At 40.5% G+C, this 20,938-nt stretch overlaps 1 protein-coding gene across 1 annotated transcript in view; it reads left to right on the top strand.

Moving 5' to 3' along the window:
• The window catches only part of SLC6A2 (solute carrier family 6 member 2), a 109,622-nt gene that overhangs the window by 81,521 nt on the left and 7,163 nt on the right, over positions 1-20,938 (top strand). Inside the window, exons 11-12 of the mRNA XM_026652720.1 lie at positions 8,989-9,089; positions 18,740-18,907. Coding sequence (XP_026508505.1) covers positions 8,989-9,089; positions 18,740-18,907 — 269 coding nt within the window. The remainder of the gene's footprint in view (positions 1-8,988; positions 9,090-18,739; positions 18,908-20,938) is intronic.

The raw sequence follows: 20,938 nt of genomic DNA, 5'->3' as shown, positions 1-20,938 counted from the left end.
TGAAGCCATAAGCAAATCACACAGCAGAGCATTGTGCAGGAGCATCTGCAGTGTATGAAATTTCATCCTGACTAAATACAGTGGTCTTTATGCAGTTGAGATGAAAGCATATTGCTATGTTAAAGGATAATTTTCAGTTACAGCTGGGATCTATTTGTCATATTTTTTACTAAGCTGTTCTTTTATGCCTATTAATTTGATTGACATGTCCAGAACAATTATTTATGCAATAACCATGCCAACGGTCATAAGTGGAGTAACAAAACATTAGTGTGGACACACTGATAAAACAGCTTTGCTGTTTATGTATTTCAGAGATTACACTGAAATTCTCTTTAGCACTAATGTATTTATTTAGGGTCTTTGGTCATAAAACTTAAGTGCATCATAGCTGCTTTCCCAGTGAGAAACAGAGATGAAGTTCACGCTGGCAGTCATGTATTAAAAGTGATACAGATTCTCTCAACTGGTGATTAAATCAAATGTGGGGTTCAGGGCCAGTGCAAGGAAGTTTCGCGCCCTAGGTGAAACTTCCACCTTGCGCCCCCCACAGCCCTGCAGCAGCCCCCCGCCCCCCCTCTGCCCTGAGGCGCCCCCCCTGCAGCAGCTCCCCCCCCGGGGAGCCGTGCGGCAGCTCCCCACCCCAGCTCACCTCTGCTCCGCCTCCTCCCCGAGCACGCCGCCCCCACTCTAATTCTCCTCCTCTCCCAGGCTTGCTGCACCAAACAGCTGATTGGCGCTACAAGCCTGGGAGGCGGGAGAAGTGGAGCGGCGACTGCCGCTTGGGGAGGGGGCGTAGGAACGCTGAAAAAAAAAATTGGGGGCACCGCTTTTTGGTGCCCCTAAATCTTGGCACCCTAGGCAATCGCCTAGTTTGCCTTAATGGTAGCACCGGCCCTGGTTGGGTTTATAATACCAAATCCTGCTCATGATTGCAACAGCCACCACTATGTAGGGTTCTCCCCCTCCCCCATGTGCCACGTTATAGAAGCACCAATGAAATTGGGTAAGTGGCTTTCAAGAAACATGAAGAAAGCGAGCAATATATATTGATAAATCTAGATAGATATACACGCCTGCTATGGAGGCTCCTTTTCAGAGCTGTTATTTGAAAACAAAAATACAGCATTAAAAAGAAACATGTAGTTTGAAAGCTAGTTTTAGAGGACTTAAATGATTTAATTTGTCTTTTCAGTAGAAATGGAATTCTGCGTTGTCCTTTGCTTTGCAAAGGGAAGTTCTCTAAGACAGGGGTAAGCTTGGAGGTATTTTTAATATTATTTCTGAGGGGTTTTTAACCAAAGTATCTTTGTCACGTACTTCATGCTTGAACTGGGGGGCTAGTGGAAGAAAGAGTCCACACATATTCTTTTGAATTCAATTTGATTGTATTTGTGATGCTTTCTGTGAACTTTAAAGCGCCAGAATTTTGATTAGCGTGTTTACTCTAAGGGTGAAATTCATCCCGTTGCAGAGAGCCTGTCATGATGGTGTGCTTTGTTTTGGGTGATTTTCACCCTGTCTCTGTATTATGATTAGGGAAATGTGAACCTCAAAGAGGTTCAGGGGGTCTGTTCAGGTAAGCAGCCGAAAGTTCAAATGCTTCTGACCATCTTGGGTCTGCAAGACTGGGTGAAAATCTCACAAGTACAGGCACTCTCATTAGATTCCCTGAACTTTCCGCTTGCTGGACCAAAAGTACCATGTCAGTAGCACCTTTCTCCATTTCACGTGGCTTTCTGCAGCGCTCTAGTCTTGTCCCTGGAAACGAGGAGGTCATGTACAAAACTGAAATGTAATTTTTAAAATTGAGAACCAAAATTTTCTGTGACCAATAAATACAGTGGGTGTTTGGTTCAAGTTTTGAGCAAGAACAGGAATGTGGGGAGAAGCTGGCAAACAGAAACAGACAAGAGAAATAAAGGAGAAAGAAGGGTGTTTAGTGGGAGGGTTCCCCTTTCAACCCATGGTTTTATAAGGCCGAGTCCTTGTAAAGACTTCCTTGGCTTCAGGAGGATTTAGATGGGGTCCATAATGCTTCTGCTGTATTTATATTCACCTGCCACTGCAAACATAGCTATACCTATCCCATATCATAACTGGCCTGGCTTGTGCTCCTTGTTCTTCAATTCCACCTCCATTTTCACTGTCTTTACTGGTGCCAAATTACACAGCATCCAGAAGGATGCCCAGTTGTGACAGTCTAGGATATGTTTTCTCCCTACACGATTGCAGTGCTGCTTTTTCATTTGTCCTGCTATTATTGTCACTAGCTGTTGAGCTACCTGTGCCAAGTGTGAACAGAACATATCACTGAGTACCTACGGCATCTGCATGTCCCAGCATGTCACGGTACTGCTTCGGAAGGCACTTTCACTCTTGTATGAATATTGTGCCTACAGGGTGTGGTGTATTCTCCACCTTTGGGGGCCTGCCACAGGCTAACAATTTGATACAGTTAAATAACTACATTAATTTAAATTAAATGGATATTAAATTTCCTTCCAAAAAAATAAAATCCAGTTAAATGAATAAATAGTTCTCAGAACTCAGTTTTACACAAAATCCAAACCATACCCTGGTTCTCCCAGCACTATTGGGTAATAACTTTTTTCTGGTAACTGACTGGTGTAGGCCATGGTTTACACTGGCTATCCCAATCTCCAGATGGGCCAAAAGCTAGTTAGTGAGAGTTTTGTCACTGATGCCAGAGAGAGCAGAGTTTGATCCTAAAAGACAAGGCAACTAACTGCAGCATGTATCATCACCTCTTACATTTAAAGTATATGACTCTTTACTTCCAAAGATTCCAGAAGCACTTCATAAACTTTACTAATTTATGTTTATAGAACCTACACACTTTGTTGTCAGGGTTGCAAAGGTTGTTGAGGGTGTATACATCACCCACAGTAACATACAGTGACATGCAGCCACTGATCAACAGTACAAATCAAGATTCAAAGAATTTAGGATAGGAAGTTGGGAAGAATACTTTACCTAACTCAACTGGGCAGAATTAGGAATGTCAAATGTTAAAGTCACATGATTAAAATGGGGGAGAAGATTTTGTATATGACCATTTAAAATGTTAAAAATAAAAGCAAACTTTACAGAGAGGATAGTCAGCACAGGTTTGCAGAGTTAGTTTGAGACTGTCAGAGTACGAATAAAAAATAAAGAAGTATGTATTGTAACTGCACTAAAGGGGCTAGAGTGTTTTGCTGAAAAGGAATGGATTACTCCTGAGCTTAAAGTTAAGCACATGCTCAAGTATTTTGCTGAACTGGGGCCTTTAAATTGCACATTTCTAAAGCACTAAGCAGCAGTATTGTCTAATGGACTATGAGCCTGATTCTCAATTGCTCTTCTGACAATGTAAAGAGACACTGATGTAAATGAGAATCAGCTCCTACAAAATTTTAAAGCCAGCGTATCAGAGTTAAACAAGTTTAATAAAATATGAGAAACAGTGCAAACAGGTGGGCTGAATCCTGTAGCTACACAGAAACATACCATAGAAAAAAAAGTCCTTCTATAGGTTAAGAATTGTAGGTTAAGAATATCAAGGATTTGGTATGTTCTTCATATTGACAGTGATGGAGCAGAGCTGGACTGCTATATTGAAACTGCAGTGGGGGATGTGAGGAACAAAGTCCCTTTATTTTCAGAGTTGCATAGTCATATATACCATGATCAAAAAGACTTTAGTCACAAAATGCTATGCTAATCTAACCATTCGGGGGGAAAGAATGAGTTAAATGTGGGTACTGAAGCGAAATTATGCAAGTCAACTGGTTCCATTTGAATTGTTCCCTAAGAATAGGCATTAGTACTGTGGTAACACCTTTCAACTCTCGTAAACAAGTTCCTATGAGAAAAAGCCTTCAAACTTATGGCTCTTTGCCCATTAGTTTTGGGATGAAAAACAAACCTGCAAGTTGCAACATACTTCTCCAGTATATTAATACTTGGAGGTTCAGTACGTCTACGTGAGCGTGACACTGGTCAAAGAGAAATATTGAGCACTGAGCCAAGAGCCCTTTTTTCTCTTGGAGATTTCTCTAATTACTTTATTTGTGTTGTCTCTAGGCTTACAAGCAAGGAATCTTTTTTTATTTATGTGTTTGTTTATTTTACGGTGGTTCTGACCAGGAAATTTTTTCCAAGCTATCACAGCAGCAGTGATCATGTAATTATAAACTGATGTGGGAAAATAGTCTTGGCACAGATTAAACTTTTGCAAAGTGATCTCTCCTATTGGGAAATGCTACCAGGAGAAATTCAATTCAAGGATTTCAACAACAGATACAAAGCCGGGGCTTGAGGGGAGAAATTAGCAATCTAATCATATGGAAGGTAGACATTTTACAATTATTTTGCATAACAAATTAAAACTGCCAGTTAATACATAAATTTATGTTCTAATAAAATATTATGGGTGGAAAGTAAGTATTTCCAGTCAGGAATTAAGTTCAAGAAAGGTCCAATGAATATGAGTTAGCGTGATTTTTATCATTTTTTCTTCCGCATACCGAGCTTCCTACAATTAGACATGTCTTTATCAGTTTGAGACTAGCTGCAATACATTTGACCCCTGCAGACTCTCAGAACCTTCAGCTAGTGCAGACTATGGTAGCCTACTGCAGACTCTCACAGGAAGGACCTCATGCCTATACACTGGCTCCCAACTTGTTCAGCGGTGAAATTCATGGTGTTGGTTTAGAAGCCCTATGGAGCTCTTTAGGGTTTAAGTCCTGCCTACTTGAAAAAAAACCCACATCCCTTTCCTCACTCATTGCCACAGAACATGATATGTGCGGAGGTACTCACACTAACAGACCTCTAGTTTAAATGAGCAGTGGCTGGAGGCAGGATGTTTCCTATGAGAGGTTCTCGTCTCTGGAACAAATGTCCATCCTTGGTCCCATGGAGCCTGACACCCTTCACTTAAAGAACATGCTACAAAAATGTTTATTTTCCCAGGCTTCGGAGAAAGGGACAAGTTGAGGACGGTGTAAGTGAGGTAAACGATGGGTGCTTGCCCAGATAGGTTAGGTGGCTCCAGAAATTTTTATTTTTATGGCTTCCACTGCTGCTTATGTCTATATATCAAATATATATACACGAGAATTTAGGTGCATTATCTAAAAGGAAATACATGAAAATAATCACATTTCATCCTTGGCTTTATGTTCCTGGTGAGATATGGCCTTTAAGGGCCTGATTGTCCTCTCACGCCAGTTTCACACTGGCACTAATTGGCAACCATGATGCTATTTCAGCAGAGATTCCAAAGACTGAGGCACAATGGAAGCTGAACTATACTCTGATCCTAATCCTAGCCCAAATAACACTTTTTGATAGGTGCCTTAGAAAGACCTTAGGTGGAAAGACACGGGGGCTTCCGCCAGTTCACTGATAGGACAGTGGGAGGAAACTTGTACTGCCACTGTGTATACTGTGTCTGGTCACACACAGAGGGTTCTAGCTTTTAGTGCTGTAATACGTACTATGCGAGCACACACACACACGAATAATAATAAGAAGAAGAAACGAATAAGGTATTGAGAACCTTAGCTATCTGATGGTTTAGAGAAACACCTAAGTGCTTCAATGATCGTTTGGTTAATTTGAGAGAGTCTGTCTGCTACTCTTCTCTCCTCTCTAGTCAATGTCAGTTGCATATAAGTCTCAGAGTAGCAGCCGTGTTAGTCTGTATCCGCAAAAAGAACAGGAGTACTTGTGGCACCTTAGAGACTAACAAATTTATTAGAGCATAAGCTTTCGTGGGCTACAACCCACTTCTTCGGATGCATATAGAGTGAAACATATATATCCGAAGAAGTGGGTTGTAGCCCACGAAAGCTTATGCTCTAATAAATTTGTTAGTCTCTAAGGTGCCACAAGTACTCCTGTTCTTTTTGCATATAAGTCTGTTCTACTTCTCATTTTCATGCATCCCTCTTTCCACAGAGCACAGTAACAACCATTGGATGTAGCTAACTTTCAGCTACAGTTTTTAAGTGGTGTTTGATTATATAAGGTTCAGCTCACAATGAAAGTAATAGGCTCATGTATTTACAACTGCTAATGCAAATTTATAAATGCTAATCAAGTGATCAAGGTGAGTCTACCATGTTTATAAACACATGTTCTATGTCATTCATTTGATTATAATTATTTAGAGTCTGATCTTGCAGTCTCATCAAGCAAACCCTCTGCCCCCAGCTGCCCAATGATTTCAACCATCAAAACTCCCAACAGTTTCCTAGAATTGCTGCTTTTTACTTTTTTACACATGTGAACATGTCATTTATTTTCTAATGCATCTTCTGTGTCAGCAGTATTAATTTAGGAGATATTGACAATGTGTACAGAGATAATAGTTTTTAGAAAAAATATTTGGTATTATTGAGTAGTTTCCTGCAATGCTTTGGGAAATCTAAACCAGGGCATTGTAGCCTTACGGTTATGTTGTTATGCTCATTAATGACCTGGGAAAGGGGGTGAACAGTGAAGTTTGCAGATGCTACAAAATTATTCAAGCTATTTAATTCCAAACCAGACAGCGAAGAATTACACAGGGATCTCACAGAACTGGGTGACTGGGCAACAAAAGGGAAGATGAAATTCAACATTGATATGTGCAAATTAATGCACAGTGGAAAAAATAATCCTAACTATACACATACAATGATGGGGTCTAAATTAGCTGCTATCACCCAGGAAAGAGATCTTGGCATCACCGTGGATAGTTCTCTGAAAACATCAGCTCAATGCACAGCAGCAGTCAAAAAGGCCAAGAGTATATTAGAAGCTAATAGGAAATGGATAGAAAATAAGACAGAAAATATCATAATGCCACTATATAACTCTATGATGTGTCCCCTCTTGAATATTGGTGGACAATTCCGGTTGCCTCATCTCAAAAAATGTATAGTGGAACTGGAAAAGGTTCAGAGAAGGGCAACAAAGATTATCAAGGGTATGGAAAGGCTTCCATAGGAAGAGATACTAAAAAGCTTAGGGCTGGGCAGCTTAGAAAAGAGATGACCAAGGGGGGATATGATAGAAGTCTATAAAATCATGAATGGTGTGGAAAAAGTGAATAGAGAAGTGTTTTTACCCCTTCTCATGATACAGCCAACAGGGGTCACCTGATGAAATTAATAGGCAGCAGGTTTAATACAAACAAGAGAAAGAACTTTTTCACATAATGCACAACTCAGCTGTGGAAGTCATTGCCATGGAATATTGTGATGGCCAAAAGTATAACTGGTTTCAAAAAAGAACTGGATAAATTCATAGGCCCAGCAATGGCTATGAGCCAAGTTGGTGAAAAAAACACCACCATGCTCGGGGAAACCCTAAACTAGAGCCCTGCGCGGGACTATTCTTTAATCCTACTCCCACTTGCACCTGTTATATGGCAGTGTGTCCTGTGGAACCCACAGGATCCCAGACTCACTGCAGGGTTCTACACTAGTCCTGTGTAGGTCTCTACCCTAAACCTCTGACTATCAGAAGCTGGGAGTGGAAGACAGGAGTGGATCACTCCATAATTGCCCTGGTCTGTACAATCCCCCTGAACCTCTAGCATTGAGACAGGATATTGGGCAAGATGGACCATGGTGTGATCCAGTGTAGTGGCTTATATTCTTATGTTATGGCACACATCTAAACTGAAAGATAAGCACCTAGGCAGATTCTAGAGAAGGTTACTGAAAGATGAAACGGCATGCATTACAAAGACAATGTGTATTTCCTCACACTGCGCTTAAAAAAGTGGAACTGGTAGCTCCTCTGAAGACTTACAAATATGTGGATTTACTTTACAATCAGCGCCTTATTTATTTGTGGGTTTTTGTATACGAGTATGAGTGAGTTGTGTAATTTGACTACAAGTAGAATAGCCCACAGCCATAATAAAAAAAGCATCTGTATTCATTTTGCCACTTCAATGTTTGAAATGTGTTGTGGCTTAACTGAAAATGAAGCTCAACATGTCTTTCTCAGGTTTCAGAGTGGTAGCCGTGTTAGTCTGTATCAGCAAAAAGAACGAGGAGTACTTGTGGCACCTTAGAGACTAACAAATTTATCTGGGCATAAGCTTTTGTGGGCTAAACCCACTTCATCAGATGCATGCAGTGGAAAATACAGTGGGAAGATATATATATATATATATACACACACACACACAGAGAACATGGAAAAAATGGGGGTTGCCATACTAACTCTAACAATTATAACATTCAAAAACCAGTCGGAGAACACTTCAACCTCCCTGGTCACTCTATTACAGACCTAAAAGTCACAATTCTTCAACAAAAAAACTTCAAAAACAGACTCCAACGAGAAACTGCAGAACTGGAATTAATTTGCAAACTGGACACCATTAAATTAGGCTTGAATAAAGACTGGGAGTGGATGGGTCATTACACAAACTAAAAACTGTTTCCCCATGCTAATTTTTCCCCTACTGCTACTCACATCTTCTTGTCAACTGTTTGAAATGGGCCATCCTGATTATCACTACACAAGTTTTTTTTCTCCTGCTGATAATATCCCACCTTAATTGATTATTCTCGTTAGAGTTGGTATGGCAACCCCCATTTTTTCATGTTCTCTGTATATCTATCTATCTATCTTCCTACAGTATTTTCCACTGTATGCATCTGATGAAGTGGGTTTTAGCCCACGAAAGCTTATGCCCAAATAAATTTATGTCTTTCTCAGTAGTCATGGGATTTACAATTAGAGTATCATGTGAATAGACAATTAGAGAGAAACCCCGGCCCCTTTGAACTCAATTTCAAAATTCCTGTTAGCTAAAATGGGGGTCAGGATTTCATCCTTACATTATTTCTGGTTTGGAAGTATCTCACTTATATTTTTCTGAGACTACAAATATGTTTGTTTTTTTGCCACTGTCTACTCATTTTTGCCAACTTGAAGTCTGTGTCTCTTCTGTTTGTGTTTAACTTGCAGGTGTGGACAGATTCAGTGAAGACATCCAACAAATGATGGGCTTCAAACCGGGCCTCTACTGGCGACTGTGTTGGAAATTTGTTAGCCCTGCTTTTTTATTGGTAAGAAGTGATTGATTGATTTATTTTGTCCTGGAAAGAACACTATGAGGAGGCTTCCTACCAGCTTATTCATACTAAAAGCAAGATATTAAGCAAATTCATAACATTACTCATCAGGGCCTACGCTACATGTTTTGTTGCCCAGGGCAGTATAGATTTTCAGTGCTACCCAAACAGCTGAGCAGTACAAAACAAATACTCTGCCCACCCAATTTTGATGCAGACACACACCCTGGATGTTAAATTTGGCATCCCCAGAACCAGGTGTCCAGAGCAACTGCCCTGATTACTGGACCCTAAGGCTGGCCCTGTTACTCGCTGTTATCCCCAATGTTGTCAGCCAGGATAGCAGAAGCCATTTTGACTCATTTTCACATTTGGAGAGGTGACAAATTTGGGTGAAATTTGTCAGACAGGAAAAAAAAATGGTTAGTGGTCAAGACCACCAAATCAGTTGTGGGCATCACTTGTAGCCCCTTCTCTCCAAACTGGTTTAGGAGATAATGGCTCTGCTTGGTAACCCGGATGGTGGGAATGCTCTCCCTATCCAAGACACTGTGAATACATGTGTGTTGAAGGAAGGAGAGGTACAGTCCTCAAATTCTTTTTTGCAGAAAGTGAACACCAGGTAGGAGCTAGAAGTTAACTGTATGGGATTGAAAGGCCATTTGGCCTGGAAGGGTCCTCAACTGGTTCAACTAAACATTTTAATCTTTTGAGGTTTCTCCATCATCAGATCTGTATGTAGATCTATTGGCTATATTGAAGTTGGCTTGGAGAACTAGTGTGTGTGTGATGGTACGTGTTTATATTAACGCTGAGGTTTACACATTTCTCATTTTACACCTCTACCCCGATATAACGCTGTCCTCAGGAGCCAAAAAATCTTACCGTGTTATAGGTGAAACCGCGTTATATCGAACTTGCTTTGATCCGCCAGAGTGCGCAGCCCCACCCCCTCCCGGAGCACTGCTTTACTGCGTTATATCCAAATTCGTGTTATATCGGGTCGCGTTATATCAGGATAGAGGTGTATTCTCCTCTGATCACTGTACAGACTATAAGGCTGATGAATGCTTGGTGTCTTATTGGGTTATAGGTCAAGTTTATGTTCTGTCTTACCAAAAACAGCCATTATGCCCCCCCCCCCCGCTTCAAATTCACTTCCTGCGTTTCAGCTGCCATGAATTCCATTTTATAATCACACCCCTCTTAGGCTGACTTCCTTCTTGGGAACACGAATGGTAGGGGGAGGGAAGGAAAAGAAATCTAAAGTGTCAGGACCTGTGCTCCTGAAGAGAACTCCACTGGAAATGAAGTAGAGGCCTAGACTACCCCGCTACCTGCATTATCTGACACAGAATATCAGCCCATGACTCTATTGCAGGCAATCATTCTCTTGTACAGTACAACTAAAGTTCCTGGTTGTTCAAGTCCTCAGTCCTGTAGAGTCAGAAATTCCACTGCAACAGGATATGGGTTCCTACCTGTTCCCACTTACTTACAGCTTAAGGCAAACAAGCATATATACACAAATGAGTTTCAGTCTGTGATTCAAAAAGTGACAGAGCTGTAGTAATCTGTCAAACCAAAGTGTCTTTCAAGGCTACCCCACACCAAACGTGGGGATCTCAATACTTATAATAAGAATCCTTGTCCCTCAGAATCCAGACAGCATAAAAGAGATTCAGGCTATGTGTAAACTATAAATTACTGAGGTATAATTTATGTCACTCAGGGGTGTGAATAATCCACACCCCTGAGCAGCATAAGTTTATACTAACCTAAGCGCTGGCATAGACAGCACTATGTCAGCAGGAGAGCTACCACCTCTCGCAGAGGCAGGAGTTATTAGGCCAATGGGAAAGCTCTTCACTGCTTGGTTTAGAGCATCTTCACCAGAAGTGGTGCAGCTGCATCGGTGTAGACATAGCCTCAGTTTCCCCTTGTCAGGGGGTTTTATCCCCTCCACTCCAGAGTCCAAAGCTGATGGGATGAGTTCATGAGTAGGTCTCTCCTTCCTGGAGGGAGTGAGGAATGCAGTCAACACAGCCTCTGTCCTTTGATGCTACACAATGCCTCATTTGCCTTCAATGGGCCATCTGATTGTATTCAGGATGAGCACTTTCCCTTAATTAATGCTTCTTTTCCTGTTCAGTGAGTTACACAATTACAGAGGTTTACAATGCAAACACTCAATATAACTTTATACCACAGGCTATAGGGGTTATAAGTGAGATCAATAATGCAGCATCCTACAAGCATTATATAAAGTCTAACACTAAACACATTTTTATCAACTTAACATCTAATATCTATTCTGATAATGCTAACACACAAGTAAGCAAGGCTGGTTTCCAGCTATGCATTTGTAAGTGTTCAATAAGGTCTGGGGCCTTGGCATGAGCTGCACCTGGTCTGCCTTCATCATACGATGGTACATTTCCACCTCCTTTTGACCAGTTGTGCCTCTGGAAGCATGTTTGATATGAGGGTGAGAGTATCTGTGGGGGCTTTTTCCCTCCCTGTCTCCTCTCCATAAGCCCAAGATGGTAGTTGTCCTAGTACTTTTGTACAAAATTTTGAATGTATAAAATGACAGCTTCAAATTTGTTAGTATTATCTGCAAACTGATCTGTATAATGTTTTGGGCATTTGCAGTTTCAGGGAAGTTCAATTCTGAGGACTTAAAAACTACACAAAATGACTAGTTAAAACCAGAGAGAGAAACTTCCTGGAAGAAATGTCACCAGTTTTGCCCAATTTTGATCAAAACCATTAGCTGCAATAATACTTTGTATATATTATGCATCACTTTCCATCCAAGAATCTCAATGTTCTTTACACAAAACTAAATAAGGCTCCCACAACACCCTTGACACAAGTACATATTATCTTTGTTATCCAGATAGAGAGATGGAGGCAGCGAGTGTTTATATCACATCCCCTGGATCTCAGAGAATGTCTGCGATAGAGCTGGGAAGAGAACCAAAATCTCCTGACTCTCATTCCCTGATTTTTAACCACAATATCTTTCATTTAAAGGTGAAATTGCTACTCTTAATCAGTGTGACTGAAACTAATGTTACGAATGAAGTCAGAGATGTTACCAAAAAAACAAAACCAAAAACAACAAAAAAGCTAAAGCTAACTATACCCAGTTACTGGATATTAAAGAAAATGCTGCATGTACTGTCTGGAAGGAATTATATGATTACAGATGGAAACTGAATCCGATCTATCTTTGTGTATTCTGGATCCTCTGCCCATCACTGGTTGTGATTCTGTACTTCCACTTCAAGGATAAATACACCTCTACCCCGATATAACGCTGTCCTCGGGAGCCAAAAAATCTTACTGCGTTATAGGTGAAACCGCGTTATATCGAACTTGCTTTGATCTGCCGGAGTGCGCAGCCCCGCCCCCGCGGAGCGCTGCTTTACCGCGTTATATCTGAATTCATGTTATATCGGGTCGCGTTATATCGGGGTAGAGGTGTATGTCTCATTATGACTTCAGTGATGCTCAGCAGATGTCAAACAAATTGGTTTAAAAAATAACCAAAAGAACAACCCTTTCCTCCCCACAACGAAATCTATAGGGTAATCAGGTACATGATTCCAGCTGTTGATAGAGTATACAGAACTGCAGGTTGCCCTCCATAAGGAACGAAACATAGGAATTGCCATACTGGGTCAAACCAAATCTAGCATCTAGTCCAATATTCTCTCTCTAACAACAGTCAATATCAGATGCTTCAGTGGAAGATGTAAAACCCCTGAAATACAATTTTGCAATAGCTTGTCCAAGGGGAGAAATGTTTTTCTCATAGCTATTGGGGCTTTGGTGTTTATCTTTTGATGAGTAACGCCATTGACTATAATTGAGTTTAGCTTTTCATAGGCAAATGCTTAGTGCAAAAAGGTGAAACATAACTGGTAAAAGCAGTATCCAATATGTTTCCTATTGATATTTCATTGATGGAGTTCAAAAGTGTAATACACACAGTACAAAGTGAAACTATTTAATGATTATACCACTGAAACGATCATGTTTGTAACATTCAGAGCAAAATGTACAAATGCTGTCTTCCAATCAACTCAATCTCAACACAAATAACATGCTGCCAATTCAGGTCCCACCCCAAAATGTAAGATAAATAACTCAATATGGAGTGGTGATGTTTATACCTAATGTTTTAGGCAAATAAATATTTTGGGGGGGTTTATTCAGTGCTAAATTTCACTCAGCCATCATTAAACAAATATGTGTCAACTAAGCACATAACTTCTTGAGGCGTTACCATTTATGTATGTGCTTGTTTTTGAATAGTAAAACCACAACAATATGCACAAGAATGTGACTACATATAAAATTTTACAGCTATTTGTTATATATGTACTAAAGAACATAATTCAGTTGTTAATGTATTTTTAATTTGGAGAGTATGAAGATCACAAATGTGGACTAACGCATTAGAATATGTAGAGTGCAATTACTCCAAATGGTTAGCTGTGTGACATAGAGAGGAGACACATTAAATATAGCTTGTAAGCCTTCTGACATGTATTAAGGAAAATAAACAGACGTTTCATTACATTTGAGGATTTTTTCTCCCTGAAATATGAAGGTAGCATTTGGTAGTTTTATGTAAAGGTTAGAGTTGGAACTAAACTGCAGTTTTATATTGGGTATTTATACATTCACTCCAGGTTATTTGTAGATCAAAAGGTCATGGTGAATATATGGAGATTTTGACATCATTGTGACCTAGGATATTTTCTGTTGCATTAAAGTTTATGCTTTCAATTTAAAATTGAAAGCAGTAGCGATCTGCCAAATAGCTACATCAAATCTGGATCAGATATCGTCTCAAAGTTGAAAATTAGGTATCAAACAGTTAATGACACAAGGCATTCTTATCGAGACATATTTATGATGGGATACACCAATACATTTTTAAAAGGGAAAACATTTTAATAGCCTACTTAGCATCTGATAACATCCAATCAGTAATGAGCCAATGAAGCATACACTGAAGTCAGTCAGTCGTACTTTATATTAATGTTCCATTTGTAGGTGTTTTATAGAAGGTTAATGAATGATCAAAAGATGTTTTAAATATGTTACAGACATGTGGACTGTATGTTGAAGATGATTATAACCACATCAGTAGAAGGTATATAGAGATGGTTATAAATCATTGTTACATAAACAACCTATTGACCTGTTAAATGCTCTAATAATTGATTAACCATTTAGTAGCCCTTTAAACACTAGTTATAAATATAAACTTAGTATAAACTGTGACCCTCAAGGATAGATCCTGCAACCAAATCCACACAAATTTTTGGATCCAGATCCCAATCTACAATAGTTTGAATGAAAATGCTGGATCTAGCTTTCTTGTGTACCACACTCCCTGCAACCCAACTTTTGAAAATGGGAAGCCAAGTTCTGGATTCAATTTTACAGCACAAACCTAGCTCTAGGGAAGTAAATGAAAGATGTTCTAATGGTGTTTTCCTGGCTACCAGGAATTTTGGGTATTTGGGATGTAACCTCAGCTCTATTTTTAATCACACAATTGCTCACAGATGTCTGTGTGTAGGATGTGGGATGCAGCATAATGGTCACTGTCTTTCCAAATAAGCTTATTCTGGTATAAATATGTTACCAATCATTCTCTAAATTACTTGGTGATGAACTGCATGGTCAGGGTTAGATAACTACCCACCTTCAGTGTAGACAGGTGATAATTGGAAAGCGAATTAAAAAAGAATTTCTAATCTCTCTAAAGTATATGCTTTAATATCTATTGTAAACATGAAAATATGTACCTTTCTGGATCAGTGGATGCTGAATCCTCTAGCCATGCATACAGTCCTAGAAGACCTCCAGAATTAAAGTCCAATATTGTCAATCATTGACTAAGTGTAACTACTATATATAGATACTTTCTAATACCTGTGGGGAGAGTACACACATTTTAGACAACATTGAGTAGCTTGATTCTAATAGTCTGGGTTTTTTCAGGTGTCTTAAAAGGTTATATGGACATTGTAAGCATGATTTATTAGGGGAAAAACATAGTCCATACAATTTTTTTTACCTCTATTTTGTCTCCATTATAAATTGTGAAAAAGCAATGGAAATGCTTTTTGTTGTTGTTTGTTTTAAACCAGAGGGAAAATCTGAATTGAAAAGATGTAGCAGAATTAGAGGGGGCTCAGAGACAGTGAGAAAAGAGTGGAATTGTTTAATTTACAGGATATTAATAAGAGGAGCTATAAATTATACGGTATAATGAATGGCACAGAGAAGGTAGATCAGGAACTTCTGTTAGCCGTCTCTTATAATGAAAGAACAAGACAACAAATACAAAGCTGATTAAGGAAATAGTTTTTTTAACACAATGTACCCTGTGGAACTCATTGCCACATGAGATCAATGAGGCTAAGAACTTTGCAGGATTCAAAAAACAATTGGTCAAAAAAGATAACAAAAATAATGAGTTAGAATAGTTAAATATTTAATTTTAAAAGAATTTTGGAAGGGATGTAAACCTGCATGTTTCACAACATAAACCAGCCTCTAACAAGTGGCTTTTAAGAGAAAATTTTACCTGGGGGAAGGTTACCCCATAATTGCCTAATGCAGGGGTCCTTCACTTTCCTCAGAAGCATTTGGTACTGACCACTGTCCAGGATAATGGATTAGAAGGCTCCCTGTTCTAATTTAGTATAGCAATTCCTATGTTCCTAAATATAAACAGGTCTTTCCATAGGATACTAGATCAAACATTTATCTTAGGAGTTTTAGATATCCACATATCTATGTTAGCATTAGGAAGTCTCTTGTTGAAACATTATCCCCACATTTCTCACAGCTATTGAATGCCAGCCAAAAATATCACTAGATGAACCAACATTTGTGAGTATATAGCATTTCTGGCATTCTTGCTGATTTGAAAAAGCTATCTCAGTAGCCTTTGACATTCTAGGCCTGGTCTACACTAGAAAATTACGTTGGCTTAACTACACACCCCTGAACGGCATAGTTAAACCGACCTTAGTCCCTGTGTAAACAGCATTAAGTTGACGGAAGAATTCTTCTGTTGACCTAGCTACGAACTCTTGGGGAGGTGGATTACCTATGATGGTGGGAGAACCCCTCCCATCAGCGTAGGTAGTGTCTACACTGAAGTGCTTCTGTAGCCCTTCAAGTGTAGAGAAGCCCTCAGTCGCTGAACATTTTAATCTGAAGTAGTTGCATGGCCCAAGGTGGAATAGCCAGGGGGACAAAAAGAAATTACCAATGTACTTTGCACATTGAGATTATATACACATACTGATAGTCATCCAATTTATCTTCTGACAAATACAACATTTAAAGACATTTCTGGTGACTGATTCTATTGGTATTATACTACAATATCTCTAACAAAACTCAAACATATGATACTGAATCAATAAGTGATTCAGAATGTTTCTAGCCTGCAATGTATTATAAATCTAACATTCTTTCAATAGGACACACAATCCAAGGAAGATACATTTTGATGGGCATAAGAGTGGCTGAGTTTTTCAATTTTCAGTAGCTCATGTCCAACATGGAGCAGCAGCTAGAAAAAAAAATACCCTCAAGCATCTTATTTGTTTAAGTGGGATAGAAAGTGCTGCTGTACATTGAGAGAGTGGAACATCTGGCCAAGCTGTCCCAAAAATCTTTAGCCAGAAGAGCTTTTTTCCCCACCAAGGCTTTTTTCCTAGAGTAATGGTTTTCCTGACCCACAAACATTTTCAAAATTTCAAAAACTGTCCCACTCCATATCCACATCAGGATGAAACTAGAAACCTTTCCATTTTTGTCACAAAATAAAACCAACACAAACTGAATCCAAGCTGAGACTAGTCAATAATAGCAAATAGCCTGGTGGTGAGAGCACTCATATGTGGTGTGGGAGGCCCAAGCTCAAGTTCCTGCTCTGCCTAGATTGGAGCAGAGACTTGAATCTGGGTTTCCCCCATCCATGCTGTAACCACTGGGCTAATGGCAATTCTGGGGACACACACCTGAGAAACCTTTCTAATGATATAAACTGAATATGGCACACATTAAATGGATTAAAAACTGGCTAACTGATGGGTCTCACAATGTAATTGTAAATGGGAAACTATTGAGTGGCTGTGTTTCCAGTGGGTTCCCACAGGGATTAGCTCTTGACCCAGTGTTTAACATTTTTATCAATGTCCAGTAAGAAAACATAAAATCATCACAGATAAAGTTTGCAGATGACACAAAAAAATGGGGGAAGTGGTAAAATAATGAAGAGGACAGGTCACTGTGTCAGAGGGATCTGGATTACTTGGTAAACAATATGCATTTTAATATGAGTAAATGTATACATCTAGAAACAAAGAATGTAGGTCATACTCATAGGATAGGGGATTCTATCCGAAAAAGCTTTGTGGCTCATGGTGTATGAGAGCTCCCAATGCGATGCTGTGGCCAAAAGTGCTAATGCAATCCTTGGATGAACAAACAGAGGAATCTCAAGTAGAAGTAGAATGGTTATTTTACCTCTATATTTGATAGTGGTGCAACTACTGCTGGAATAGCGTGCCCAGTTCTGATGCCCACAATTTTAAGAAAGATGTTGATAAATTAGAGAGGGTTCAGAGAAGAGCCACATGAATGATTAGAAAACTTGCCTTATAGTGATATACTAAAAGAGCTTAATCTGTTTATTTTAACAAAGAGAAGCTTAAGGGTTGACTTGATTACAGTCTGTAAGTATCTACGCGGGCAACAAATATTTAATAACAGGCTCATCAGTCTAGCAGGGACAGTCCCATCCTTATGAAGCACTTAGGGCCGGCTTTAGGCCGATTCCCCCAATTCCCCGGAATCAGGCCCCGTGCCTAAGAGGGCCCCACGCCTTAGGCGCCTTTTTAATTTTTTTTTTACTCACCCAGCGGCGGTCCACTCCGGTCTTTGGCGGCATTTCGGCGGCGGGGTGTGTGTGTGTGTCCTTCAGTGCCGCGGAAGACCCGGAGCCGAGTGAAGGACCCCCCGCCGCCAAAGACCTGGAATGCCACCGGGTATTCGAATTGGGTCCCGCAGGTCCTAAAGCCGGCCTGGAAGCATTACTAGAACCTCTGGGGAAAAGGACAAAGAGGGATCTTGAGGAGTCCTCAGGGACCCTTTGAAAATCTCTGCCTATAGTCCTGTCCGGGACCCATGACTTCAGCCTTAAGAACGTCCCCATCTCTAACTCTAGTTTAAACTACAGAATAACAAGTCAGCCTCCCCTGTCTGCTTCAGAAGTAGGGGAGGAAATCCCCCTTCCACAGCAGCGTGTAGTCTGCTGGTGAGGTTCACTAGTACACAGGGCAGATACAAATAGCCTGGCTGGAATTTTATGATTTTTCTGGCCTTTAACATCATTCGTGAGTGCCCTAAGTGGTTCCACACTGTCCTCTAAAAGGGACACATTGTAAACAGGCTGAAGGTAGGGCCTATTGCACAGGTCTAAGTATCCCCTTTGCACTGGGCAGCCTGCCTGATCTAACAGATGAGGTTTGTTTTCCACTTGGAGTTTTCCCAAAGGACTAAAATTGTGGTTCTTTCTATTTTTCCTTCCTTAGTTTGTGGTGATAGTCAGTATTATAAACTTCAAACCTCTGACCTATGATGACTACACCTTCCCTCTCTGGGCAAATCGCATTGGCTGGGGAATAGCATTATCTTCAATGATCCTGGTGCCTGCCTACATTATCTATAAATTTCTGAACGTGCGTGGGACCTTTAAAGAAGTAAGTGGACTGCTAATAAAATGTCATGAAATGTTATTATGAAATGAATGTACTGGATTTGCGCTAACAGTTTGCTTCTCTAGCTCCCCAGACACATTCCTCGTTATGTGACCTTTCAGATCCAGCTTTCTAACGGGTTGGAATTACAAGCTGGATTTAATACACCCTATTTCAATTTCTAGACAGAAATTAGTCTGCCTGAATGCCCCCTGTAGTTCATAAAAGCATTTTTAATGCACATTTTAAAGTTGAATTAGTAGATTTTTCTCAACTGTAGAAATATATATAAATGGATGCCTTCAAATACAACATCCAGAATAAAGAGTGGACCCAGTCCAGATGCTTTCTCTAGACAGCAATTTGGCCCATGATTCTCAACAGGAGTCCTATGCATCTCTGAAAATCTGGGCACTTCATTGAGGTGATTAAAATAGATTAGGCCACTCATCTGAAAATATGGTTCCAAATGTTTATTGTATAGTTGATATTTTAAAAAAAGTTGGAGGGTGGGTAATTATAGAGCTAGTGACATCATCTATTTTGAAGGTTGCTTGACAGTTCCCATTCATAGACCCTGTTTTCGGTTGCTTATAATTTTTTCATGCTGGGGGTCTACCTCAGGCTGAATATTCTTGGAAAACTTCAGCCAAAATAGAGGAGTCATTACCAAAAATGAAGATGTGAAAAATAAATCCTATTTCCCGTATTAAAAAATTCTGGGGAAAATCTGAATCGCTCTAGAGCCCCCATGCTTTGGAGCAGGGACTTGGAATTTGGCAGGGGGTAGACTTTGTGTCAGGAATGTGCCTTTTGCTATCCCTATGGAAATCTGCCGAAACGTGGGCAAGCAATAAGCTTTGAAAAATAGCCGTTCACATGTGCTCAGTAAAGACATCTTAAGGCTTGTCTACAGCTATTCAGGAATAGTGATTAAGCTTTAAATTAACACCATATCTTTATCCAAATTAACTTTCAAGTAGACAAGTTGTTAGATTTCTGCAGCTAGATTCCCCAAAGATTCAGTCCACACTGGGATGCTCCAGCCTGGGATTGAGCATATTGTTCCCTGCAATTGCAGCTCTGGGCTCCTGCAGGCTCTGCCAGGCACCTAAACTGAGAGTAGGGAGAGTCTCTCTCCTGTACTCTCAATGACACTCATGCTGGACCCAGGCAGCTGCCTGAATTGAATGCAGAGGGGCAAGAGTAGGACCTGTTAAAGAGGAAAGGGGAGTAGATTGGGAAAAGGACAAAGGGGTGGGGCAAGACTGAGGCTGGTGGGGGGGGATAGGGAAGGGAAACTGGGAATGGGAGTTAGGTTGGGATGGAGACTGGGAGTGGCTAGGGAGGGAAATGGGGAGATACCAGAGCCAGTAGGTGAGTAAAGAGTGGACAATGAGTGGGGCTGGGGGACACTAAGATTGGATGAGGACCCTTGGGAGGCAGATTGGGACTGAGATTCTGTGAGGATGGGAAACATGGGCAAGTGTGTGTTTGGGGGAGGACTGGGAATTGCTGGGCAAGGGGATTGGTCTGGGGAGTCCAGAGGGGTGAGACTAGGACTTGCTGGACACGGAGACTGGCACTTGGATGAGACTCCTGAGGAGTGAAGACTGAGATGAGGAACCAGGGGTGCAGAATACACGGGGCTGAGACAGGCAGGTTGGAGGGGATGGGACAAAAGAAATTCAAGCTTTGGTGGAAATGTGCAGAAGAGTCTGTGCCCACTAGACAAACTCCCCTCCGCAGCCTTGAACGGAACCCAAGATTCCTGTGTCTCACCATTCCTTTGCTGTCAGCAAATGTCTGCAAAACCCACTGGCAAATTGTCTCATCCCACTCCAGTGTTGTTCAACAAAGAGGACGACAACCTACTACTGCTATCAGTTACTCCATTAATTCAAGTAGCAGAGGTCTGTGGGGTGGGTCTAAATGTTCCAACCCTGTTGATGTACCTTGTAGGTGTAAATATATCACATCATATGATGGATGTTGGGTTTTTTTTATAGGTGTTTTTAGGATCTATGTTGTTTT

Source organism: Terrapene carolina, unplaced genomic scaffold, assembly GCF_002925995.2.
Source record: "Terrapene carolina triunguis isolate 2854851 unplaced genomic scaffold, T_m_triunguis-2.0 Scaffold130, whole genome shotgun sequence".
NCBI classification, from domain to species: Eukaryota; Metazoa; Chordata; order Testudines; family Emydidae; genus Terrapene; species Terrapene triunguis.
Note: the sequence above shows the minus strand (reverse complement) of the source record. Positions and strands in the feature narration are given on the sequence as shown.